General features: G+C 35.2%; 2 protein-coding genes across 10 annotated transcripts in view; one reads left to right on the forward strand and one right to left on the reverse strand.

The window, feature by feature from the left end:
• Window positions 1-10,952, forward strand: part of LOC127873198 (ribosome-binding protein 1-like) — a 67,248-nt gene extending 56,296 nt beyond the window's left edge. For all 9 annotated transcript variants that reach the window (XM_052416943.1, XM_052416942.1, XM_052416945.1 and 6 more), the window contains 2 exons: window positions 5,017-8,392; window positions 9,629-10,952. In XM_052416943.1, coding sequence (XP_052272903.1) covers window positions 5,017-5,061 — 45 coding nt within the window. In that variant the 3' untranslated portion in view covers window positions 5,062-8,392; window positions 9,629-10,952. The remainder of the gene's footprint in view (window positions 1-5,016; window positions 8,393-9,628) is intronic.
• A 6,258-nt stretch (window positions 10,953-17,210) lies between these two features.
• LOC127873206 (DNA-directed RNA polymerase II subunit RPB9-like) lies at window positions 17,211-26,913 on the reverse strand. The gene is made up of 5 exons (XM_052416966.1): window positions 26,662-26,913; window positions 22,933-22,987; window positions 22,606-22,679; window positions 18,593-18,719; window positions 17,211-18,136 (listed from the first exon to the last, which is right to left on the reverse strand). The coding sequence occupies exons 1-5, from the start codon at window positions 26,724-26,726 to the stop codon at window positions 18,074-18,076; spliced, it is 384 nt and encodes a 127-aa protein (XP_052272926.1). The 5' UTR covers window positions 26,727-26,913; the 3' UTR covers window positions 17,211-18,073.
• Between the last annotated feature and the right edge of the window lie 21 nt (window positions 26,914-26,934).

Here is a 26,934-nt window from a genome sequence, read left to right on the forward strand (position 1 = left end):
ATGGGTCTTACAGCATGTCAAGTGTTGTCTGCAGTTAGCTAAGGGGTCTTAAAGCATGTCAAGTGTTGTCTGCAGTTAGCTAATGGGTCTTACAGCATGTCAAGTGTTGTCTGCAGTTAGCTAAGGGGTCTTACAGCATGTCAAGTGTTGTCTGCAGTTAGCTAAGGGGTCTTACAGCATGTCAAGTGTTGTCTGCAGTTAGCTAAGGGGTCTTACAGCATGTCAAGTGTTGTCTGCAGTTAGCTAATGGGTCTTACAGCATGTCAAGTGTTGTCTGCAGTTAGCTAAGGGGTCTTACAGCATGTCAAGTGTTGTCTGCAGTTAGCTAAGGGGTCTTACAGCATGTCAAGTGTTGTCTGCAGTTAGCTAAGGGGTCTTAAAGCATGTCAAGTGTTGTCTGCAGTTAGCTAATGGGTCTTAAAGCATGTCAAGTGTTGTCTGCAGTTAGCTAATGGGTCTTACAGCATGTCAAGTGTTGTCTGCAGTTAGCTAATGGGTCTTAAAGCATGTCAAGTGTTCTCTGCAGTTAGCTAATGGGTCTTACAGCATGTCAAGTGTTGTCTGCAGTTAGCTAAGGGGTCTTAAAGCATGTCAAGTGTTGTCTGCAGTTAGCTAAGGGGTCTTACAGCATGTCAAGTGTTGTCTGCAGTTAGCTAATGGGTCTTAAAGCATGTCAAGTGTTGTCTGCAGTTAGCTAAGGGGTCTTACAGCATGTCAAGTGTTGTCTGCAGTTAGCTAATGGGTCTTAAAGCATGTCAAGTGTTGTCTGCAGTTAGCTAAGGGGTCTTAAAGCATGTCAAGTGTTGTCTGCAGTTAGCTAATGGGTCTTACAGCATGTCAAGTGTTGTCTGCAGTTAGCTTATGGGTCTTAAAGCATGTCAAGTGTTGTCTGCAGTTAGCTAATGGGTCTTACAGCATGTCAAGTGTTGTCTGCAGTTAGCTAAGGGGTCTTACAGCATGTCAAGTGTTGTCTGCAGTTAGCTAAGGGGTCTTAAAGCATGTCAAGTGTTGTCTGCAGTTAGCTAATGGGTCTTAAAGCATGTCAAGTGTTGTCTGCAGTTAGCTAAGGGGTCTTACAGCATGTCAAGTGTTGTCTGCAGTTAGCTAAGGGGTCTTAAAGCATGTCAAGTGTTGTCTGCAGTTAGCTAATGGGTCTTAAAGCATGTCAAGTGTTGTCTGCAGTTAGCTAAGGGGTCTTACAGCATGTCAAGTGTTGTCTGCAGTTAGCTAAGGGGTCTTAAAGCATGTCAAGTGTTGTCTGCAGTTAGCTAAGGGGTCTTAAAGCATGTCAAGTGTTGTCTGCAGTTAGCTAATGGGTCTTACAGCATGTCAAGTGTTGTCTGCAGTTAGCTTATGGGTCTTAAAGCATGTCAAGTGTTGTCTGCAGTTAGCTAATGGGTCTTACAGCATGTCAAGTGTTGTCTGCAGTTAGCTAAGGGGTCTTACAGCATGTCAAGTGTTGTCTGCAGTTAGCTAAGGGGTCTTAAAGCATGTCAAGTGTTGTCTGCAGTTAGCTAATGGGTCTTAAAGCATGTCAAGTGTTGTCTGCAGTTAGCTAAGGGGTCTTACAGCATGTCAAGTGTTGTCTGCAGTTAGCTAAGGGGTCTTAAAGCATGTCAAGTGTTGTCTGCAGTTAGCTAAGGGGTCTTAAAGCATGTCAAGTGTTGTCTGCAGTTAGCTAATGGGTCTTAAAGCATGTCAAGTGTTGTCTGCAGTTAGCTAATGGGTATCAGGGAATCACTTTTAGCTGTTATGGTAGTTTTCATTAATGAAGACTCTTCTTAGCAAAAACCAGTTAAGACGAAATGTGTCTTACCTGGGACAATACTTTACCAACATGCTATAAGCCCAGTTTTCCTAGAGCAAAGCTAAAATATAAAGTAACAAAATACATATAATTTGCCCATGTTATAGACACCTCTAGACTTCCTGAATCCCCACGATTCTTCTGTGTTTCAAATACATAACACGATCCCATATTCAAAATAACACAATAGCCTATTGTGTCATCCATCACTGCCTATACATTTGAATATCCCAGCAATCAGTCATTTTTGATAACCTTGAGTTAAAGTATTTTATTAATTTCTTAAAATGATAAAAAGTTTGAGTGTTGGCTTTGTTTTAGATTTGAATTAGAGGTATTATGCTTAATTAATTGTTTTAAAACATTTTGCTTCACTGGAATGCTTTGTTACGGAAGGTTGAATAAGTTCTTGCTTTTTTAGTAGCTTTTTGCTAGTTTTTTGTAAATGAATACATACACCATTGTAAATGCGTTTACTTGTGAAAGATAATGGCAATGCAATGCTTTTCTATATGGATTATTATTTCTGATCAAAGATGAAATTCTCAGAGGTTTTCATGTTTAGTGCTGCTCCCAATTTTCAAATTGGTCATGTGCAGGCCTGCACGTTGCCAAAATTGTGGGGACTTATTATGACAAATACTAAAGGAATCAGGCATAGTCCTCATTTATACTGTTTATTACGGGTTTTCTATGACTGTGGTGCCCAGCTTAGCTGGTACAAAACTGGACTTCAATTCGGAATATTCTGTGGCCATTCTCCCCCTACCTGTGATTAAAGTAGCGCCGTTGTCAGTTACTGGCTATGTGCGCTTAGTACTGTCAAACCAGCTAACTCGATTTCATCATCAGCCCAGCTACATAAACTGTGGGGATTGGACCTCACTGTGGCCATTCTGCCATGCCTGTGATTAACTCTTTCAGTGCTGGAACAGAATTTTGAAGGCCTTTGCAAACAGTTTGGATCCAGATGAGACGCCACAGAACTTGGCATCTCATCAGGATCCAAACTGTTTGCCTTTCTTATAGTATTCTTTGAAAAAAAATCGAAGAAACTGCTAATTTTAGAAATTCAGCAGACGACATTTTAGCAGAAGACAAATTTTCCAGCATGCAAAGGGTTAAAGTAGGGCAGTTGTCAGTTACTGGCATTTGTATGTGCACTTAGTACTGGTAAAACCAGCATACTTAGACAAGTGTGAGTTGGTAAATTGACCATCACATTATGACTGCAGTTTTGTTGAAAATGGCACAAAACCCAACAGAACAAACAAAAACTTGCTACCTATTGATGTTATTTCTTAGAAGATTTCTGCAATAATGAGAGGTTGAAGGATGTCATACCATCATTGTTTTAAACATATTGTTATTTCCCTTTCTGTTTTGAAATAAATTATTTTTGCAAGTTAGGTCTAGCATATTCTAAATTCCATAAGCAATGGCCTTGTTTGAAGCATGAACTGTGTATTTCCATTTTTGCTACAATCATGGTACTAAATCAAACCAAATTTTACAGAAATTGTGACAGCATCGTAATAACATGGACAGTTACATTTCATTAGTTTGCATAATAACCTTCTTTGATATATCTTGTGTATTTAGCAATGACATCTAGATAGTTAGTATCAAACCTCTGCCCAGATACAAACTACCGTAAGATTGTCGCATCGGATTGGAGTGTTGCAGTCAGGCAAATATAAACAAAGAGACAACTTGTAATGGCAGCCCCCACATGAATGGTTCTAACTTCCTGTTTGACATGCAAACATGCTTTGGTTAACCATTTCGCGCTCAGAAGCAAAGCGAAAATGACTATTTGCTATCAGCATAAAACCAGAACAGCCTGCTAGTAACCGGCAGTCTGTTCAGGTTTTATGCTGTTTGCTGCTTGTCAGTAACTTATGATAGGAAATGAAGCCTATGGAACTTGAATCTAGTTAGGGAGGTCTTTATTTGTTTATGAGTTTCTAAGGGACTACAAACTGGTCAAAATTAGTATCTGAGCAGTTAACCCTTTGCATGCTGGGTAATTTGTCGTCTGCTAAAATGTCGTCTGCAAAATTTCTAAAATTAGCATTTTCTTCGATTTTTTTCAAAGAATACTATCAGAATAGCAAACAGTTTGGATCCTGATGAGACGCCACGTTCTGTGGCGTCTCATCTGGATCCAAACTGTTTGCAAAGGCCTTTAAAATTCAGCTCCAGCGCTTTAAGGGTTAAGGATTTAATGATTTTTTATTTGATTAATCTGAAAATAGGTGAAATTTGTCCTGCATTACAGCAGTAAATTTGTTCTTAAGATTGTTATAAGGTGTGTGTTATATTCAAGAATAGAGTACATGTGTAGGTGTATAAGAGGAGTTCCATATACCAGGAGCCTTGGCAAGGCCATGTTTTCATCATTCCAGACATAATGTGATGCTTTTAGATATTTATAAACTCATTTTCTTTACAAGCACATGTACTTATGGCACTGTTTGAAACTCATGTCGAGTTTTAGAGTGACTCGCTTAATATTTGCTGGAGTATATGCCAGTATCATTTCTTTGATGAAATATGTTTTGGTATCTATACTTGCATGCAGTTTTAAGTATGGAAGAAAGTGCCTTTTGCAGCAGATATCTAACACTTTTACTAATCAACATGTATGAAAACAGCATGTGGGCAAGCACCAAATATTCATTATAGTACTATCTTGAAAATAATACTTAACAGTAGCCAAAATATTGTACTTGTCATGAAAACTGCACGAGTTTGATGTTAAAAGTTACAATGTACTCATTTGACATTCTAATGACTTAATACTTTAAAAACTACTTTATCAGCATATTTTGGAGGCTCACAGCTGGAGTGCATTATGAGCCTCGATCTGGAAAAATGGGGTTTTGTGCATGTGTGTAAAGTGTCGTCCTGGATAAGCCTGTGCAGTCTGCACAGGCTAATCAGGAACACCACCTTCCATCTAAACTGAATCTTCACTCAGAAGATACTTTAAAGGAAAAATACAATAAATGTGAAAGTGTCATCCCCAATTAGCCTGTGCGGAATACACATGCTTATCTGAGACAACACTTACAGCACATGAATTTAGTCTGATATCTGGAGATAATCTAGGACGACACTTAACACATTCATTAAGCCCAGTTTTCACAGAAGGAGACTCGTATATTATCACAAGTACATTATTCGCTATTTCCGTATATTTTCAGACCGCCTCTCACACCAGTCTAAATGATGAGGGTACGTCTGTGTGAGCACTGGGAACCTGACCAATGTCTGCCGACATCCTCTACAGCTTCGTATACTTGGAAAGCAGAGAATATATTAACCATGCATTTGATCCACTGACTACATAAGACACTTTTTTCTGCAGTCCGATAAAATTGAGACTGTCTTTATTATAGTATTGCATTGTTTTGTTGTATCTATTTATGTTCATTTTATGAAGATGCTGTTATGAGATACTTAAGATTTTTTTGTACAACTTAAACTTGTTGATATTTCTGATAGATAAAGAAAACATTTGTCCCGCACTTCTAACCACTGTAATGTATGTACATAGTTATTGCAACTGTTGCTTGTACACATAGAGGGTATTAAAATGATTTCTTACTGGTTGTGCTCATGATTGATATAAATTTTATGATATTTACTTGTTAACAGCTGTGTGCAGCTTAACCAAACATTATTCAAAGTACTAGTACATTTGGTCTGCGTACTATTTCAGTTTCTTGCTTTGAAATTCTATAAAGCATTAACAAAAAAACATTTTGTATATACAATTATTGTGTATAAATCCTGTTGCTATGTGATACTGATGCAGATTTTACCCTAGAATATTGTAATGCTGCTAAGAATTCTCTTTTATGTTCTGTATTTAAGTTTTCAGTACTGTTACTTTATAGAATACTAAATTTGTGTAAAAATATATGAACCGCCTTTCGAAAAAGGCATCTTATAATCAGGTGCATACAAAGGAGTATGTGATGCATTTTGAGAAAATGGGGCTTAATGCATGTGCGTAAAGTGTCATCCTAGATTAGCCTTTGAAGTCCACAGGCTAATCAGGGACGACACGTTCCACTTTTATGGTATTTTTCGTTTAAAGGAAGTATCTTCTACACGAACATCCAGTTAAGGCAGAAAGTGAAGTCCCTGATTAGCCTGTGCGGACTGCACAGGCTAATCTGGAAAGACACTTTTGGCACATGCATTAAGCCCACATTTTCTCAGATAGCGACTCAGTATATAAGGTTGTTCAAGAAATCATTTTTGGCTCAGTGTTAGTTATTGCAGTAACAAACAATGGTTTGGAGTTCAGATGTGTAGGAATCTAACCATTAGGTCAACAGCTTGATTGGTTGAATTGCAAGCATGGCAATGATGAACTCTTAGATTTTACTGCAATAATCAACACGTAGACTTTAACTATTTCGACTTTTGGGCATTTGTACAATTTGTTTGTGTAATGTAGAATAATTATTTATAGATTTTAAACTATCCTCCCAAATGATGCAACACCAAGGGAATAATCCAAGTGACATCATAGATATTATTAAACTCAGTGAAGCTATTATGCTAATAAATGCCAAACAAACAAAACGTAAACAATTTTGGTAGAATTAAATATAACATTTGCACAACTACAATGTATTTGTTTTTTACCGCACTGCATGATACATTTTTGTCAAAAGTTTATGAGATCAGATGTGTAAGCATGCTTGAATTGTATGGAATTTAACTTTTGGTTTCAAATTGATTGTATGTTTGCATAATATTATTTAAATGGCAATTTTTACATAATTTAACTGCCTGTAATTAACAATCTGACTTGAGATTCAAACAATTATTTGCAATTAGTGTAAATTGAGCTGATTGTTAAAACTAGGGGACCAAAATTAAGCGGGTATGGTCATTACTTTTACATTGAAATGTTTTTAAAATGTTTATTTTGGGAACTTTATCATAGATATACATGAAGAAATATGTTTTAGCTTAATTGTTAAAAGTTGGTATACAGATATCATTTCTTCTGATTGAATAGCGATTCTATGATGGGATTTTTATACATGTATGTTACTGGGTAAGTCATCTGCAAATAATATTTGTAATAGCAAGCATGGTTTAAATTCAAGAACAACATAACAATGTTACATATGACTTATGTTTGTTGCAAACCTTTACATGCACAAATGTTATGAATATCAGTGTTTAAGAACTTAAAAAGGCCTTTAAAAAAATTACAGTTTTTTTAAACTGTCAATAACTATTTTTTTTTAAATTGGTGATACCATAAAACTTTGTTTGAAGTATGGAAATAAATACAACATTTAAAGTGAAATTATGGGCATTTTTCACTGTTGAATTGAGCTGAAAAGAATTAAAAAGTCAAAGAGTTAGTTAAAATGTGGTAACTGACCAATTATCTGCAACTCATCTTTCTACCAGTTGTTTATAAAAAAAATAATATTATATTCGATATTTTACATGACTGTCCCAGTCCTCTAAGCTGTTCGTAACTTTTATTAGGATCAGAGTTAGTGTTCCTGTGTCGTATGAATAGATATCGTTGAAGAAAAGCAAATCATTTCTGTTGTCAGTTGTCAAACGAAAGTACGGTTGATATTCAAATGAATTATGTTTCTTTTTCCGGGATATTGTTTTAGAATTTTGATGCTGCATTCACAAATATATAACTGTATATGAAGTGAAAACACCAAAAAATAAACAAGGATTGCCATATACACCTATAAACATAGCATATACTTTTAGATGGGTCTAATGTCACTTTAATCCTCAAAAGGGAATTAAATTTATCTGACAAGCCTAAATAAATGTTTTAGGGTTGGGGTAGGTGACGCAAACACACTTTTGTATGTATAAGCCTGTTTACAACTAGACAACACTTCTGTTTTAAATCTTAATTGATGACACCCCAGATGAATATACATTTCATGATAACCATTTATTATAATGGTTAATAGCTAACATATCTCATAAATACATGTCAAGATGCCAGCCATAACATCAGACTGCACAGTAACCATACATGTCAAATATTTGATAATTTAGTCATTTGAATTGTAGACAATGTTTTTACTAACAATAATAATGGTAAGAAGTTATATGCCTAAATAGATGTGTTATGTTATTGGTTTGTGTGATTAGGTAGATATAGATGAAGTAGCAACAAAATATATATATAATATATACATAAATATCCAATTTTGTTTAGATAGTGACTAATGAGGTGAGGTTTGACCTAGACGTCTAGGTCTGTGGTTTATCTTGCAAACAATATTTCCCTTGCCAAACAATCAAGGTTGTTATTTCTTGAACTTTAAATTTCCAAATACCTAGTACATAAAGGCTTGGCCTGTCAGTGATTTGCTAGATTTGTGCGATACAAAACCTGTGTAAATGACATGTACCCATAAGTATGTAATTGTTGTAACTTTGTTTTACAAAGATTGGATAAAAGTATCACCAAATTACAAAAATGTAAGTAGATTTTTTAGAATTGTTGTTAAATTATATAATAAAAACAAAGAATTAGCGATATGTTCAGAGGTAATGGCAGAAAAAGTATGTTAAATCAGGGCTCGAATTAAGCACTCGCAAACAGGCCATTTGCGAGTACATTTTAAAAAACACGTCTAAAATGCGAGTGCAACATTTAGATACTCGCCATTTTTTGCGAGTTGGGGAAAAAACAAACAAGGTGCTTAAAGATCTTGGATTAAATACAAGATTTGTTCGCCGATCGAAAGTCTTCCGACCAAGTACGAAAATAATTAAACCCCGTTTAGTTTCGATCTAAAAATAGATCTGAAAATTGGAATTACCCTAATTTGCATAATGTATTTCAGCGGTTACTTCCGTTCTAGCAGAAATAATTTTACGAAATATTTTTTAAAATATATTTACGCTCTGCACTGTATCTTTCTGCCGATATAGTTAGTAAAGAACATTGAAAATTATATTATTGCAATTGAAAGTATGTTATTCCCTTCTTAAGTGAAAATTGGCGATAGTTATTCAGTATGAAGTTTTTTTTAAAACGAAGCTCATTTCGTTAATTCCTCATTCTTATAAATAGACGGAACACGTTTAGCAGACGATTTAAAAACTCAAAAATGTCGTCTACTAAAAAAATAACTAGCTTTTTTGTGGCGAATTCCTCCGTCTCCTCTGTGGAAGACAAAAAAGCCGAGGCCGAACCAGATAAAAAGAAATGCCAAAACAGTTAAGAAATGGGAAGACGAGCTAAAAATAACTTTGAACACGGAGAGAGACCAAGACGGCAATGTGTGTAAGATGTTCTGCGATTCATCTGATTGGTCTCTACCCCCTCAGCAATGCTGAGTGTGAAAGATGCTTTTCTGTTATGAAAAGGATAAAAAGTGATTGGCGATGTTCACTAAGCACTGAAAGGATGGACCAATTAATGCGAATCTCTATCAGAGATAATGAGGGGTTCCAGCCACGCAGAGCTGTGAATAGGTGGTGGATCAGTGGCAACAGTAGCAAAAGGCCAGATGTCGCCCCATATGGACCGAGGCATTAACTTTGGATGATATAACTGATATAAAAAAAAATACTCTTTACACTCAATTGTGTTACAATGTTGCTTTGAAGTTTTTAGTTAAAATAAACATAGGTCCATCCTTTCAGTGCTTAGTGAACATCGCCAATCACTTTTTATCAACCAAAGGATGCATTATTATGAAAACTTGTATTGCGAGTTGGAAATAAAAAATGCGAGTTGAAATATTAACAACTAGCAATTTTTTGCGAGTTGAAAAAAAAAAGTAATTCAAGCCCTGTTAAATGTCTGCCAAACACTGTCACGATTTATTCTGCTCCTCAACTACACATGTGTAGTGGAAGTATTTATTTCCATCCATCAATAGTCACTAACAGTGTGGTATTTGAGAAAATACGGTACTATATTGTTTTGCAAATGGAACATTTTTTTTTGTTTTCTCTAGTCCATTACTGTGATATTCATTCACTAGAGCTGCAATATTGCCAATAAAACTTCAACCATTTCATAAAGAGACAGAGGTAGTGTCGTGTAAATGAAGGTGTGCCCATTTTAAAATTATGGAAACCACATTAAAGACATTTCTGTCTGCATGTCTTCATTTGTTTGTATGACTTTGCCAAAAAATAACTATGCACTGAATTCTATCATGAAATAGGTACATCAATAATCACAAGTGTATTAGTAAGCCTTTCTGGAATTTTTCATATAACCATATACACTACTTCTAATTCATGTACTAAACAGCTGTAAACATGTGTACCAGTACTTGTACACATTTGAAAATTGAAAGATTATAAATGTAAAGAAAATAATAAGCATTTAATAAGCCTACCAGGTTCAAACCAGAACAGCCTATGAGTAACAGCTCAGGTTTGCTGTTTGCTGCCAATCAGTATTGTGGGGTTGGAAATGAAGATTTTAAAATTTTATTCTATTAAGAAAGGTCTTTAATTTGATTTTTCTGAGGGAAAGAAATCAGTCGAAAAGCTGTCTAAGCTGTACAGGGTTAAACAGTCTCTCACTTGTTGTTCAATGTATTAATTCCAATGGCAGTACTGTATAAACATTTGAATAAAAAACCATCAGACAGTACATAGTTTTTTACTGAAAACATTCTATTTTATTGCTTTTGACATTTAAGTTCACTATTATGTTTTTTCTGAGGTTTTCACCCTGCATCTTTCACGGCTTACGATACTTTCGTTCCCTTTTAACTACCATGCTGTACTATGTGAATTAATGTTTGGAGTTTGTATTCCCTCATATGGGGGAAAGATTATGTGCAGCTGGGTAAATGTGTGAAATTAAAAACACACCACTTGTTGCTTTTGTGATTTTAATATTGTACAACTATTGTTTGCTTCATAAAATATCTCTTGTTAGTGTCACAATGTGTTATTATTTTGTCAGATATTGCCAAGAAATGTATAATATTAAAGGATAAATAGATGTTTTAAATAGTTATGTAATGTATCATTAAAGTGCAGGGTTCTATTTAGCTGTGTTGGTTCTTGTAATATTCATTGCTTGCTCATCTGTAGCTGTCTCTGTAGACAAAATGAACTGCTTGTCATGGAAATAAATGTAATGCAGAGATTCTGGGGATTGTTGTTTATTTGTGTGGTCATTACGAGCATATATGACCTTTGTTCTGGGTAACTTGTTTTTAATGCAGGTGTGTAAAGGATGTTGAGTGTGCACAGGGTAATATTTGACATTTTCCCACACATGCATTAAGCCCAGTTTTCCCAGAACAAGACTCGTATGTAGAGCCACTCTATTGTCATTTCATTTTTAGCTCGGCTGTTTTCGGAGAAAACCCGAGCTATTGTCATAGCCAGCTTGTCGCCTGACGTCCGCCGTAGGCGTCGTGCTAAAACCTTTACATTGGCCATAACTTTTTAAATATTGAAGATAGCAACTTGATATTTGGCATGCATGTGTATCTCATGGAGCTGCACATTTTGAGTGGTAGAATGTCAAAGTGAACATCATCCTTCAAGGTCTAGGGTCGAAAAAACAAAGTCAAAGGAAGTAATAAGCTTTAATTGGACATAGTTATCTGACCTGCCCACGTATATATTTTTGTTTAATAAATCAAAGTGGCGCACTAGGCAAAATTGTGTTTCTGACAAACACATTGTGGTAAAAGGTCAACGTAAAGGTCATCCTTCATGGTGTACGGTAAAAAAATACACATTTAAGGGAAGTAATAAGCTTTAAAGGGAGACAATTATTCAATATTGAACATAGCCACTTTATATATTTGGCATACATGTGTATCTCATGGAACTGCACATTTTGAGTGGTGAATCTACAGTCAGGGTAGTGGCTTTTAATTTGCTACTAAAAAAAGAGATTTGTTAGAGACAATTATTTTCAAGGGAAGTAATTTATATAATTATCTCGTATTATATATTTCCTTACAAAGAATTAAAGTTCTTTTCACAATTACTGTACTGATTTATTATTTTGATTATTTATAACTCAAATGATTGATTTTTTTTTTTAATGATATAATTATCATTTCTTTCATGTACTTAGTTGTTAATAGTAGTGTTCATTACATACCTGTGGACTTATGTCCATAGATACATGATGAACTCTTGCTATGATCTGTAAGTCTTTGATAAACCACAGGCCTTGGTTGTCAGTGATGTCTGACTTGGTCTTTTTTGACCCCCCCCCCCCCCCCCCTGGTTGGATTGGACAAAATCCAAGGGAAGTAATAAGCTTTAAAGGGAGATGATTTCCATACCTGTCAAATGATAAATAGAAATTTTATTTCAAAGTGGCGCAGTAGGGGGCATTGTGTTTCTAAAGAACACATCTCTTGTTGGGTCACTACGTAAAAGGTCACTGTGACCTCTAAAAAAAAAAAATCTGACAAGCTTTCGAAGCCGAGCGTGGCACCCGTTATGCGGTGCTCTTGTTATTATGCCCCCCTTTGAAGAAGAGGGGGTATATTGCTTTGCTCATGTCGGTCGGTCCGTCCACCAGGTGGTTGTCAGACGATAACTCAAGAACGCTTGGGCCTAGGATCATGAAACTTCATAGGTACATTGATCATGACTCGCAGATGATCCCTATTGATTTTGAGGTCACTAGGTCAAAGGTCACGGTGACCAGAAATAGTAAAATGGTTTTTGAATGATAACTCAAGAACGCATACGCCTAGGATCATGAAACTTCATGGGTAGATTGATCATGACTTGCAGATGACCCCTATTGATTTTGAGGTCACTAGGTCAAAGGTCAAGGTCACGGTGACCCGAAATAGTAAAATGGTTTCCGGATGATAACTCAAGAAGGCATACGCCTAGGATCATGAAACTTCATGGGTAGATTGATCATGACTCGCAGATGACCCCTATTGATTTTGAGGTCACTAGGTCAAAGGTCACGATGACCCGAAATAGTAAAATGGTTTTCGGATGATAACTCAAGAACGCATACGCCTAGGATCATGAAACTTCATAGGTAGATTCATCATGTCTTGCAGATTACCCCTATTGATTTTGAGGTCACAAGGTCAAAGGTCACGGTGACCCGAAATAGTAAAATGATTTTCGGATGATAACTCAAGAACGCTTTTGCCTAGGATCATGACACTTCATAGGTACATTGATCGTGACCCTTAGATGACCCCTATTGATTTTCAGGTCACTAGTTCAATTATTTAAATGCTCTCCTTGGAAGATAGCATATATAGGTCACGCTATTTGTCTGTGCAAAGTTTTCATCAAATTTTACTCTTCATCTGTAGGTCATTCAGGTAGACTCACATACCAAAAATCAGCTCAATATTTAATATATAAAAGTGTTGCTTAAAAATACTCTGGAAAACAGAATGCCGAACAGACAGACAGTGCTATTGCTATATTCCACCCTACTGGGAGCATAAAAACTATAAGAATACTCTAGAAGTCAAATTTTTGACCCCATCTTGAAACTTGCTCAGAATATTACAATGTTGTCAGGCTATCCAATCTGAGTTTGAAAATGATTCTGGTTTGTTCAAAACATGACTGCCAGGTATTTGGGCAGTTTTCTTCTAGTGAAACCATATGAACACATACAGCTCAGAGCAGGTTGATTCCTTAAGGGATCAGGTGAGCACCATAGGGCCTCTGGCCCTCTTGTTCAAAATACTCAAGCCCTATTAAATTAATTTTAATCAAAATAAATGACTGTAAAATCATTGAAAAATACATTTCTTTAAAGCCCCAAAAACGCTCAAAATCAACGAATATTGTGTAAAATATTAAGAACAAGAGATGCGTTCGTCAGAAACACAATGCCCACTAATGCGCCGCTTTGAATTTTTAGCTCACCTGAGCGATAGCTCGAGGTGAGCTATTGTGATCACTCAGCGTCCGGCGTCCGTCCGTCCGTAAACAATTTGTAAACATCTTCTTCTACTAAACCATTGAGCCAATTTCAACTACATTTCATGTGGAGCATCCCTAGGTCATGGGACAAAAGAATTGTTAAAAAAAATTTGATCGCATAACCAAGATGGCCGCCATGACCATATATGGTAAAAACCTTAAAAAATCTTCTTGTCAGAAACCGCTCATCAGATTTAAAAAAAATTTCACAGGGATGACCTTTGAGGGCTCCCCTGAAAAAGTTGTTCAAAGAAATTTGATTCGTCAAAAAACATGGCCGCAGGAGCTCTTTGAACTTTGCATGTTTATTCGTTTTTGCCTATTTTGTGAAAACTTTCAAAAATCTTCCACATTTTTTGTCCGATCCTTTCCAAATTTGCACAGTGTCTTTATATCAATGAGGACACGAACCCTACAAAAAAAGAGCATTATTGGTCCATGAAGTACAGAATTACCTCCCCTTGAATTGAGAAAATGGTGTTTATGCAATAAAGTCCAAATTTTTCATCCAATTCTTTCCAAACTTGTAAGGATTTAGCATGGTTCAAACAAGGGAAACAACTACGGTTTATGCATGTTCTTTTTATTACAGATTTGCCTCCCTTTAATTCATTCAAAATCTCATTTTACAGCAGAGATTCCAAATCTGACCTGTAAATGAGCCCCATATTTACTGCTGGTGCTATGTTACCTTTTCCCATTTGATCATTCTTAAGTATTGGTATTGTAATGCTGCTACTGCTACTGCTACTGCTACTGCTACTACTACTACTACTACTACTACTTCTTCTACTACTACTACTACTACTACTACTACTACTACTACTACTTCTACTACTACTACCACTACTACTACTACTACTACTACTACTACTACTACTACTACTACTACTACTACTACTAGTACTACTACTACTAGTACTACTACCACCACCACCACCACCACAACCACCACCACCACCACCACCACCACCATGTCTACTATTACTACTTCTACTACTACTGCCACTACTACTACTACTTTTACCACTACTACTACTACTACTACTACTACCACTACTACTACTACTACTACTACTACTACTACTACTTCTACTACTACTTCTACTACTACTACTACTACTACTTCTACTACTAATACTACTACTACTACTACTACTCTACTACTACTACAACTACTATTACTACTACTACTTCTACTACTACTACTACTACTACTACTACTACTACTACTACTACTACTACTACACCACCACCACCACCACCACCACCACCACCACCATTCACAGTGACAAAAAACGTATTCACACAATGGCTGCTACTACAACTTATAGCCCATATAGGGGGCATGCATGTTTTACAAACAGCCCTTGTTTCTATGGGATTTTAACCACAACTGTTCATGTTTATCTCCGACACATATTTTTAGGTCACCTGTCATGAAGTGACACGGTGAGCTTATGTGATCGTGTGATGTCCGGCGTCCGTTGTGCGTGCCTGCGTGTGTCTGTGCGTCCGTCCGTCAACAATTTGTTTGTGTAGACAGTAGAGGTCACAGTTTGCATCCAATCTTGATGAAATTTGGTCAAAATGTTTATCTTGATGAAATCCGGTTTGGGATTGTATTTGGGTCATCTGGGGTCAAAAACAAGGTCACTAGGTCAAATAATAGAACAACCTTCTGTAGACAATAGAGGTCACAGTTTTCATCCAATCTTTATGAAATTTGGTCAGAATGTTTATCTTGATGAAATCTGGGTTGGGATTTTATTTGGGTCATCTGGGGTCAAAAACTAGGTCACTAGGTCAAATAATAGAAAAACCTTGTGTAGACATTAGAGATCACAGTTTTCATCCAACCTTTATGAAATTTGGTCAGAATTCTTGATGAAATCTGGGTGGGATTGTATTTGGGTCATTTGGGGGTAAAAATCTAGTTCAAATAAATAGAAAAACCTTGTGTTGACAATAGAGGTCACAGTTTTCATCCAATATTTATGAACTGTGGTCAGAATGTTTATCTTGATGAAATCTGGATTGGGATTGTATTTGGGTCATCTAGAGTCAGGAACTAGGTCACTAGGTCAAATCATAGAAAAACATTGTGTAGACAATAGAGGTCATAGTTTTCATCTGATCTTAATGAGTCAGGTGAGCGATTCAGGGCCATCATGGCCCTCTTGTTTTTTTAAATTGACCTTTGACCTTGAAGCATGACCTTGAACTTCCACCACTCAAAATGTGCAGCTTCATGACACCGCTTTGACATTTTTTTAAATTGTTTGACCTTTGACCTTAAAGGATGACCTTGAACTTGAACTTCCACCACTCAAATTGTGCAGCTTCATGAGAGTGCCGCTTTGAAATTATTTTTTTTAACCTTTGACCTTGAAGGATGACCTTGACCTTGAACATCCACCACTCAAAATGTGCAGCTTCATGAGAACGCGGCTTTGAAAAAAAAGTTTGACCTTTGACCTTGAAGGATTACCTTGACCTTGAACTTCCACCACTCAAAATGTGCAGCTTCATGAGAATGCCGCTTAATTTTTTTATATATTATTTTACCTTGAAGGATGACCTTGACCTTGAACTTCCACCACTCAAAATGTGCAGCTTCATGAGATTTACATGCATGCCAAATATCAAGTTGCTATCTTCAATATTAAAAAAGTTATGGCCGATGTTAAAGTTTTCGGATGGACAGACGCCATATATTTGACATTTGACCTTAAAGGATGACCTTGACCTTCATCTTTCACCACTCAAAATGTTCAGCTCCATGAGATACACATGCATGCCTAATATCAAGTTGCTATATTCAATAGTGAAAAAGTTATGTTCAATGTTAAAGTTTTTGGACAGACAGACGCCATATATTTGACATTTGACCTTGAAGGATGACCTTGACCTTCACCTTTCACCACTCAAAATGTTCAGCTCCATGAGATACACATGCATGCCAAATATCAAGTTGCTATCTTCAATAGAGAAAAAGTTATGGCCAATGTTAAAGTTTTTTTCTGACGGACGGCAAACTGACTGACATACTGACGGACAGTTCAACTGCTATATGCCACCCTACCGGGGGCATAAAAATAAATTCAACACATGCGAAATGAGTGTTCCTTAAAACAATAGCCATAATGTTAATAGCTAAAGCAAAATTGGCTTCAGGCAGCTCATTAGAACTACATCCTGCATCCGCAATGCCCAAAGCCAATCTCACTTTCAATCGTAAATGTTCGAATATTGTCGCGGGAAATTCACATGGAAACAATTGTCACAAAATTACCATTGTGTATCTCATTAAATCTATGTAAACATACTACATCTAGCATTAAAATTTTGGCTCGTGCTACCAGGACACTGATTTTGATGGGGTAACTTTATTTTACAAAATATTCGTTGAATTTTTAGTGTTTATGGGGCTTTAATTTTGTCATAATCAAATACAAAGAACAATCATTGTGATGTTTATTATGAAAATCATCGATGGTAAAATTTCTAGCGTCAAAGGTATGTGACATTTAAAATTTACCTCTTCAAAACTTGAAGTTGTCAAACTTTATATATTACTGCATATTTAAATAGCAATTATCAAAACAAAATTCTTCAAGCAGAATTGTGTGCAGGAAATGTGGCAAAACATAAGAAAGTAGATTATGGGTATGCGGAATAGTTGATGCTAATGGTATTTGCTTTTGCCACTTTTTCACAAATATAGCCTCGCTCTGGAAAAACAGGATTTGTATCAGCCGAAATTGTGACTGACTGCACTGGCTATCAGCCGAAATTGAGACTGACTGCACTGGCTATTCAGGGGAAACTCTCAAATTTTGCCCAACCTGGATTTGCTTTTAGAAGAGACTGCATACAAATAAAAAATTCCAAAGAGGAAAGTGCCACGCCTGATTAGTCTACAAACTGCACAAACTAATCTGGGACAACAATTTTAGCACATGCATAAACCCCAATATCCCAAAGCGAGGCTTCATTACAGTTTACAATGCGTGAAAAAAGGGCAGTTTTGCAGTAGTTAACTATGAAAAGACATAGACATTGATTGAACAATATTCAAAACTGCGAGGATAGACTTTAGAGCAAACAATATTTCAAACCAATATAAAAAGCCATCTGAATAAGTATGGTCAAATTTACGAAACGCTCCCTAATACATAGATTAATTCAAACGTTTGAGCTATTCAATAGACGTTCAAAGAATATCCTTATGAATGTACACTTAATTTTGAACTGCAGGGTAACAAGCAACCACAAAATGTTTGTTGGATTTGTCCACAGAACTGAAAGAGGTCTGGGGTGGTATCACTCTGTCCATCTGTGAACACACTGGGCGTTGGTGCAGACATAATACAGTCTCATACCCTCCTGGAATACAAACAATACCATTACATCATAAGACATGTGCTTCACTCTGGGAAAACAGGGCTTAATGCATGTGCGTAAAGTATCGTCCCAGATTAGCCTTTGAAGTCCGCACAGGCTAATCTGAGCTGAAACTTTCAGCTTTTATTGTATTTTTCTTGTTTTAATGAAGTCTCTTCTAAGGGGAGATCCAGTTTAGACAGAAAGTGTCTTCCCGGATAAGCCAGTGTGGACTGAATCCGCTAATCTGGGTAATCAAAATGTGTAACTGGGTAAGAGGGATAAAACTTTACAAACAAAACTTGTGCACCATCATATTTTGGTTGAAGATATGTAGATAAGGGCAGTTTATGCCAAGTTTGACTCAAAATAAAAGCAATTCCAAATCCAATATAAAGGGTATTCAGTATTGTTAGACTTAAATCTAAGAATTCTTTGGTGAATAATCGATGTTCATACCTCTGCCCTTGAACTGTGAGACTGGAAGAAAACTGATTCCTTGTGTCCACATCTCGGGCATGGATGGTCGTCAGTCCGGGGAAGGGTTGGGTCCGCAATCACATCTCCAATAATCTGGGTCAGCTCGCTGTCAATACAAACATGAACATCAGATAAACCGTGTTATGGGAAAATTGGGCTTTATGCATACGCGTAGAGTGTCGTCCTACATTAGCCTGTGCAGTCTGCGCGGGCTAATATGGGACGGCATTTTCCGTCTATATGGTATATTTCCTTGAGAAGTATCTTCTTAGCTCACCTTGGGCTTTATCATTCAAATATAAATATGAAATTAAGGATCAAAATTACAGACATTTTACTGGATTGTTCAACCAATTTTGCTGCTTATTTATTTGAGAAAAAATAAGACCTTGAATTTTTCACTTTTTCAGTCAATATTTAACTTTTCAACACATATATTTTGGTTCTCCCAGATAGTCAGACTACCTTTAATGTCAAGCCATGAACTAGCCAGTAATTGTTAACAACAGTATACTTCACAAATCAGGCAGAAAGATATTTTCTCATGGCTGATTAGTTATACGGGCAAAAGCCCGCATAGCGGGCGTTGACTGTTCATACATATGGAAATTTAGACATAAAAATTAACATAGGGATGCATCTCAAAAAAAATTGCCACGCAACATATATTTTCGCGATGCTATTTATGACCTTGAACAAGTCAAAAACACGTTGACATATGCTAAATCACATGTAAATACATACCTCAGGAAAAAGTATACAAATGACATCATAATATGTAGCGAATCGCACTAAATATTCTCGCATTATTTGTTTTTCTCCGCTACATATAGACCGTTCTAGAATTAAGATTATCCAATTACCTCCCCTAAATACTCATCTTCAGTGGGTATAAGCCATAGACTGGTTCACTACATATAGTGACAGTCTTTACCAAACACAATTTGGGTAAACATAACCCGTCTTTATAATATTGCCCGAATTTCTTTTGAATTTATTCGCTTTGATCTTTTCGATATCTTATTGTTATTATTATCCTGACAAATCACAAACGCTTGTTAAAAAATTATTTGTTTTAAACATTATACTTGGCATTTGTATTCTCCCGGTATTTCAATATAACAACACCCTACTGTTTACTTGTCAGAAAGCGTGACGCATTTTCCATACGCTCTCAGAAAGCAGTTTTACATGTGATCATGAGCAATATTCTGGTAAGTTGTGGTTGTTATCCATCAGAAACACATTCATTCACAAAATTTAAAGATATTCCGATTCAACTTTTTAGTCTTTTAGCTTTAGTTTTTAACGTATTTACGCCTCGCCTGTTCGCACTTTACTGATATCCCGAAAGGTTACATATCACTTTAATAAGTTTAGGCCTAAAACCACAAAATCTAATACCGTTGGATTTTTGTACCAAAATCTTGCGTAAAAAATCTTCCAGATTCGAAATCAACAAAAAAACAAGACATTTATGAATTGTCTGCATCGTTTATCAAATTTTAAGATATTTTTTGGTTTTCCGTTTTTAGAAGCTGTTCTGCCAAGGCAAGAGCTGGGCATCACAAAAGCCATTATATCGAGCAAATCTAATAGATATGGTTTCCAGAAATCAACAAAGGAGGGATTCCTGAACTATCATAATTTCCAAGCTATACACACAGTTATTAGCTTGTGGTTATCTTATTTATTGGTTCTGTTGGTTTACTTGGATGGAACATGTGTGAACTTTTACAGAACTTTGAAAAGTCTATATCTGTCTATCTATAAACAAAAATAAGCTATGACATATGATCAGATGTGCAAACATCGTCAAAGGGTTGTTAAATTAACAATTTGAAGGCAATTATGCTGAAGAAATATGAAGGTTCCCATGCAAATTTAGTCTGTATAATGACAAATGCCTGCCAATAAATGTCAAACTAGTAATACAAAACTTATCACAAGTGTGTAAAAGCACTAAGTACCTGTTGTGATCATTTTTAGTAAGATAGTGTAATGCTAAACAGTAGCAAATATTTTGTTTAGTTAATGCATAATGCCATAAATGTGATTTCCTTTCTATTGTGTAATTAATAAATTGATTGTTACTTGTTGTTCCATGATAAATGTTTTATGCGCTAGTACAAAACCAGCATTGTTAATTTTGTAAAAGGTAGTAAAATGTTACTGCATTGATTCCACAGTTTTTCATAAGATAACATCACTTTATAATTTCATATAGGTAAATATTCTTGTACTGTAGGTTGATGAGTGTTTTAGTATTCCATGTACTTATTGTGTAACTATTATTTTATGTGCAAATAAATGATGTGAATTGTTTTGTATCTCCACACAATACCCCATACCTTTTAAAGGCTTTTTATATATGTACTGAATATACATGTACTTACATCATTTACATGCTTCTGCTAGCGGCTTAGCCAAGAAAGACAATGACTGACATATAAATAAGCTCATATGATTACTGATGATCTATGTTTTATTGTATGTGTTTTTTGAATGTTTAAATAAAACATATGGATTATATAGCATTATGCATTCTAATATTTGCATTCAAATTGTAACTACATGCATAGAGCTACAAACTAAGTGTATGCAGTTTAGACTGTGATTTAAGAATTGCTACAAAATTATGACAAAATGTAAACTATTTATTAAATATTTTAATTTCAAAACAAGTATGCTGTCATGGTGTTCCACATAATTATACATTGATAATAAAAAAAAAAAAATTGCGGTGTTAATGTTTCTCCAACAGTAGAAATCATTCTGCTGATGAAGTCCATAGTACACGGACGAAAGCTCCAAGTATGGCTTTCAATATTTGGTGTGTGTAATTTGACAGTCTAAAACTTATTGAATAAAAAAAAAAAAAATTCAAATTTGTCATTCAAAATTGATTTGACACATCACATGATAATCTCACTGTGTAACATAGTGGGTGGAGTAAACATGATGAAAAACGCTGGAATAAGGAGAAGAACATTTAAATATAGGGGTTTATTGTATGAACCTTCATTTGTAAGGTAAGATGCAATGATTAAACTTTCAAACTCGAAACCACGTTGTTTGTATTCGTCAAATATTCGGTTCGGGAGGTGGCGAATACGATTCGTCCACTGCCGTATTCGAGTAATTCGAATGTATCGTTACAGCCCTAGTTTAATGTATGCTAAAATCAACTGCTTTAGCAAGCTGTTAAGTTGAATTGAGACATTTGATGAAACAAACTGTTTCCTTATTAGGACCAGTACTTAGTGTCTTCAGGGTTATCTAAAGAATGCTCCCACTTAAGGGATCAATACAGAGACCTCCCAGTGACTTAGCCAGTCAGCAGACACCCTATACACTATACCGCAGCCACCGAACCAGCTTTAAATTCCTGCGGCTAGAAAACACAAAATAATAAGATGCTAGATCTTAAAGCTAGGAACATGTTACTTGTTTTAAAATTGATTTTTTTGGATGCATTAATTTATTATTGAAACAATTATAATATTTTGAAACAATACATTGTCCATATATTTATTAAAAATACATGGTTATCAAAAAACTTAAACAGCTTTTGCCCGTAAATTAGGTAGCACCTATAATCATATTAGTAGATTGGGTGAAATCCCAAAACTAGGATAGACAGGCATATACTCTGGCAGGCATGGTAACTATAAGTATAAGAACTATAAACATGTATGCTGTGGATAAAAGGGGTTTAATGCATGTGCACAAAGTTTTGTCCCACATATTTTGCCTGGACAGTCCATACTAACTAAATAGGGAGGAAACTTTCTGCTATTATGGTATTTTTTCCTTTGAAGAAAGTCTCTTCCGAGTTAAAATCCAGGTAAGCAGAAAGTGTCGTCCCTGAATACAGTGAATAGACTGTGCATTGCACTAGCAGCTAAGCTAATTTTGGATAACACTTTAGCATTAAATCCTTTTTTGTCAGAGCTAGACTCATATGTAAACAAAAACATAGTGTAACTTACTCCACTTCATGTGTAATCTTGTTCACATATATACATGGGTTGTCTGCTATTTGCTGATAATCACAATTGCGACACTGAAAACAACACACACAATTCATAGGCATTTGAAAAAACAAATAGAACAGTGTGTAAAAACTATTTGCCATATTATGTTTTTGTAGAGTATAAATGGACATAAAAAGTACATAAAAAGTTGTATATTTTTTATGGAATTACATGTACTTTTGCAACAGTGGAAAGTTATAAATTATGATATCATTTATTGAAACAAACAAAAAAAAATAAAAAAAATCATAATCTAAGTGGGAAATCCATTAATATACATACAGCATAAAGTAGATTTCTGCTTTCTTTGTCTTCTTTCGGGTACAACATATTGTTACTGAAAATGCATGAGTAAAAAATATGTTCCAAAATTATGATTTAAAACAATGTGTCAAGTATTTTATGTTTGCATATAATAAAGTGGCCACTTTGACCACTTTGACTAACATGTAAATGTCTTTACTAACTGTTTACAAGAAAAAAGTCATATAACTTTCATATCAGATATTTTTTTTGGAATAGGCCAATTCAAGGAAGCCACCCTAGCAACCCTGACTTGTTTAATGTATCCTTATCGTTTCGTTCAGTCATCGTTTTGATAAGACAACATTGAACTGTAAAATTATTGTGACATAAATAATTTAACAAAACTTTTTTGAAACAATTGAACCCCAAAGTACTGCTTAAAAGAAATATTTTCAAAAGTAAAGGCATGTACACAACATATTTAGAAACATATGCTTAATTTTAAACAAAATTCTTTTTTTTCCAAACAAGATGTGAAAAATTACAATTCACCAAAGTTGAACCAAAAAACAACTATCAATAAGATTAAATTTTATATAAAATAAATACTTAAATAAAGTTCAGAAACAAAATATGGGAATTGCCGAATCTATAAGAATGGATGAAACTACTCAACATCATCAGATGACTTTAAGTTTAACTTCTTCCCCAGAACCATCCCAGTGTGGAACAGACTACCAGCTACAGTCGCTGAGGCTCCCTCTTTGGTATCCTTCAAGAGGGAGCTAGCGACCCTGCATTTATAACAAGGGGTTTCACTCCCAGCTGGTCGTATGACCAGCTGGGATTATCTCTCTTTATCCTTCCTTCTACTATGTATCTATCCTTATTATTCCTAATTTAAATATGTAGTATCGTGTACTTTATCTGTATTATCTCTTCTAACCTTATTTTCCCTGAATATATACTATTATATTGTACTTAATTTGTATCACATCTTTTATTTTTATTTCATCTATCTTTCTATCGATCTCTTTACCCTTGTATTAAGCGCCACTACCCGTTGAGTAATTGTCAAGTTTGACTGGTCAACGTACCGATGTATATGTAGAACTATAGGAGGTTTTTGTGTGACGTCACAAGAGGGGTTTTCCGTTACTAAAAATAGATTGGCCGTCAACTTCTTAATCGCGGCCAATTACATTGTATCAGAGTAAAGGTCGTCCGAAGACTTGATACTTACAATTTCACAAAACAAAACTATCAATACCTGTATTCTTTTTTTAAGTAAGACTTTAATAAATGATATTTCAAAAATAATAAAACATAATAATTTGAATATTACTATAAGTGGTGTGGATCACTATCGATCTAAATTAAAGAGTGATAATTAAATAATTAGTTCTATGTCGTTGATGCTACAACTTTCTGCCGATTTTCGATTGAAATGAAAACGTGATAATTAGTTAATTTCATCGTTTTACTCACACACTATGCTAACTAACAGCGGCGTAGTTTAATCAAAGGAAAACGTGAAAATCACGCGCGGTTTAATTGCAATTAAAGTTTAATTAAAGTTACGAATTTGTAACACATAGGAAGAGTAATTCATATCGTCTACAATATAAATGGAAGTAACCACTTTGTCCGTACATTCGCTAGCATGGCTTCTTTAACCTTTAAGAGTCCTTTGGACGAAAATGAGTCTGAACAAACAAAAAAATAAAAAATAAAACACAAAAAACTAGAGCATTCCAAGAGTCATGGAAAGTTGATAATTTGGCTTCGCTTTGAGAATGAATCAAAATCAACGTACTGCGACCTATGCATTAAGGTGCAGAATTCCTACACGTTCACTGTAGGTTGCAATATCCTGAAAAAGGACTCGGTGACGAAACATGCCAAGTCTAAAGGTAAGATTTTGAAGATGAGAGGAATTTTAATTTGAAATTACTTTGAAATGCTATAGTCTAACTATATGTATATATGCAGATTGACTAGGTATTTATTTTTTTATATTTTCAGATCACACTCATGCCGTCGATGCCAGCAAGCAGTCGGTGTTTTTGAAGTCCGCTTGTGACGTGTTGTTAAAAATTTGCTGTATGAAAATATCTCTTTAACTATGAAAATGTTGATGTGATGTATATAATATGATATGTGACATGTGCTTGTTGTCATTAAAAGAAATATGAAAAATCTATAGTATATATTGTTATTTGAAACAAACGAAAACTGGTTGGCAATAGGCCCAAAACGCACCACAGACAATCTAGGATCCAAATTTTTTTCGGGGGGGGGGGGGGGGGGGTGGGGGGGGGGTGGGTGCCCCCGGACCCCCCTAGATCTGGGTGGCTCAAAGATATTTTAGGCCAGCGCTAGCCCTGGGATGTGATAGTGTTATTTTTCATCAGCGATTAAAATTTAGTGTAAGGGGTGCATTGAATCAGTTATAAAACAAAGCCCTAAAATAGCTCAAGCCATTTCAATCTTGAAAGGTAGTTTTAATTTTATTTTACATTGAATGAATTTTCGTTTTGTTTGCATTGAATGAAAATATTCATAAATTTAAGCATTCAAATTGAAAAAAACACCTGCATATTTTGCAAATTGAAATGTCTTTGCATGTACATGTATATTGAAAACTCTTCTGTAGTGATACTGAGCAATACAAATCTAGCATTTTATGATACCATAAACCTACACATTTTATTTATTTACGCAAGTATTTTATATCCCAAAGATGACCAAACGCGATTGTTTGTTTTCATGATGATGATTCGAACACTACAGAAACGCACGATCTTTACACATTATATCAGAGTTTACATTTGCAGGTACTCGTTAAATACGTTAATTGTGTAGCAGTAAACTTGTACAATATTTTAAATGTATAGTTATTAAACACTTTATTGTTGTGTTTACACTGGTTAATTTATATATACTTAATAGTTCCTAGCTGTTAATCCATTTTGGACAAATGTCTATTTTTAAATATATTCAAATATTTTATTAAAGCAAGTTTAAGCAACTGTTAAGTTTTTGACTTAATATGCCAAGAGATGACATGGAGGTATCATAAATTGTGTTTAATGACCAGACACATGTGGTTTATGCAGAGACCCCATACAGAGTCATACAAGCATAGGTCCCTGGGGTTATGACACACTGTTTTCTTAGTAATTGTCTGGACAGTATCCGATCATATCGAGATAGTCGGTTTGTGATAAACAAAGGGGCAATGAAACACTGGGTTAAAAATGCTGAAACAAAGGGTGTCAAAATTGGTGTGAACAATTAAATAAATAAAAACATTTACATTTATCAAGAGGATTTAGTTAATCTGTAACAAGGTAAGTTTTTACAGACAAATAGGTTCAAATCAGTCTCTATATGTTGATTACATAAAATCAATCAATTTGTGGTTTGTTTTTATCCTTATTTGTGTTCTTTCATTGGATTCAATTTAATCTGAAAGAATTTCAATTTCTGAGTATTTTTTGTTCTTCAAAAGGGTCGCGAATATGATTGTAACCGTATCACGATGCGGTTCATCAAATGCAAACAATAGCAGAATGGCCGCAGTTTTGACGGCCAAAATTTGACCATGTGCAAACGTGACGTCATTATCGGAATCCCCAAAACCTCCTTTATGAAAAATTGATATGTCACTCGGATGTTGTTTTGAGCTCTCGCGAAAACATGTGTCATACGAAAATATCGAAAACTGAATATAATCTTACATAACGATGAAAATCAATATACCATTCTTTGCAGAATTTTATTCCAACAAATCCTGGACCATCATCGTGTTGATCGTACTGGTCCATTTTCTGATTAATAGTCAATTTCTGTATTTATTTCGATGTTGTTGTTGTTTCTGTTGTTGTTCCCTTTGCTGCTTACATCATTGCCAGTGTGTGTTTTATTATGTCCATCGGTATATGAAAGCATGCATTGTAAATCCAAATATACATGCTTTCAAATTATTTGCATGTAATAAGTGAATATTAACTTGCAAGGAAGAATACACATATA

The sequence above is a fragment of the Dreissena polymorpha genome, chromosome 3 (genome assembly GCF_020536995.1).
Source record: "Dreissena polymorpha isolate Duluth1 chromosome 3, UMN_Dpol_1.0, whole genome shotgun sequence".
NCBI classification, from domain to species: Eukaryota; Metazoa; Mollusca; class Bivalvia; order Myida; family Dreissenidae; genus Dreissena; species Dreissena polymorpha.

Coding starts and splice junctions, on each gene's coding strand:
- LOC127873206 (XM_052416966.1), bottom strand. CDS start 26,726: ATGGACCAGTACGATCAACACGATGATGGTCCAGGATTTGTTGGAATA. Junction 22,988..26,661: donor ATAAAATTCTGCAAAGAATG/GTATATTGATTT, acceptor ATGCATTTTCAG/TAACAATATGTTGTACCCGA. Junction 18,137..18,592: donor CTCACAGTTCAAGGGCAGAG/GTATGAACATCG, acceptor TTTGTATTCCAG/GAGGGTATGAGACTGTATTA.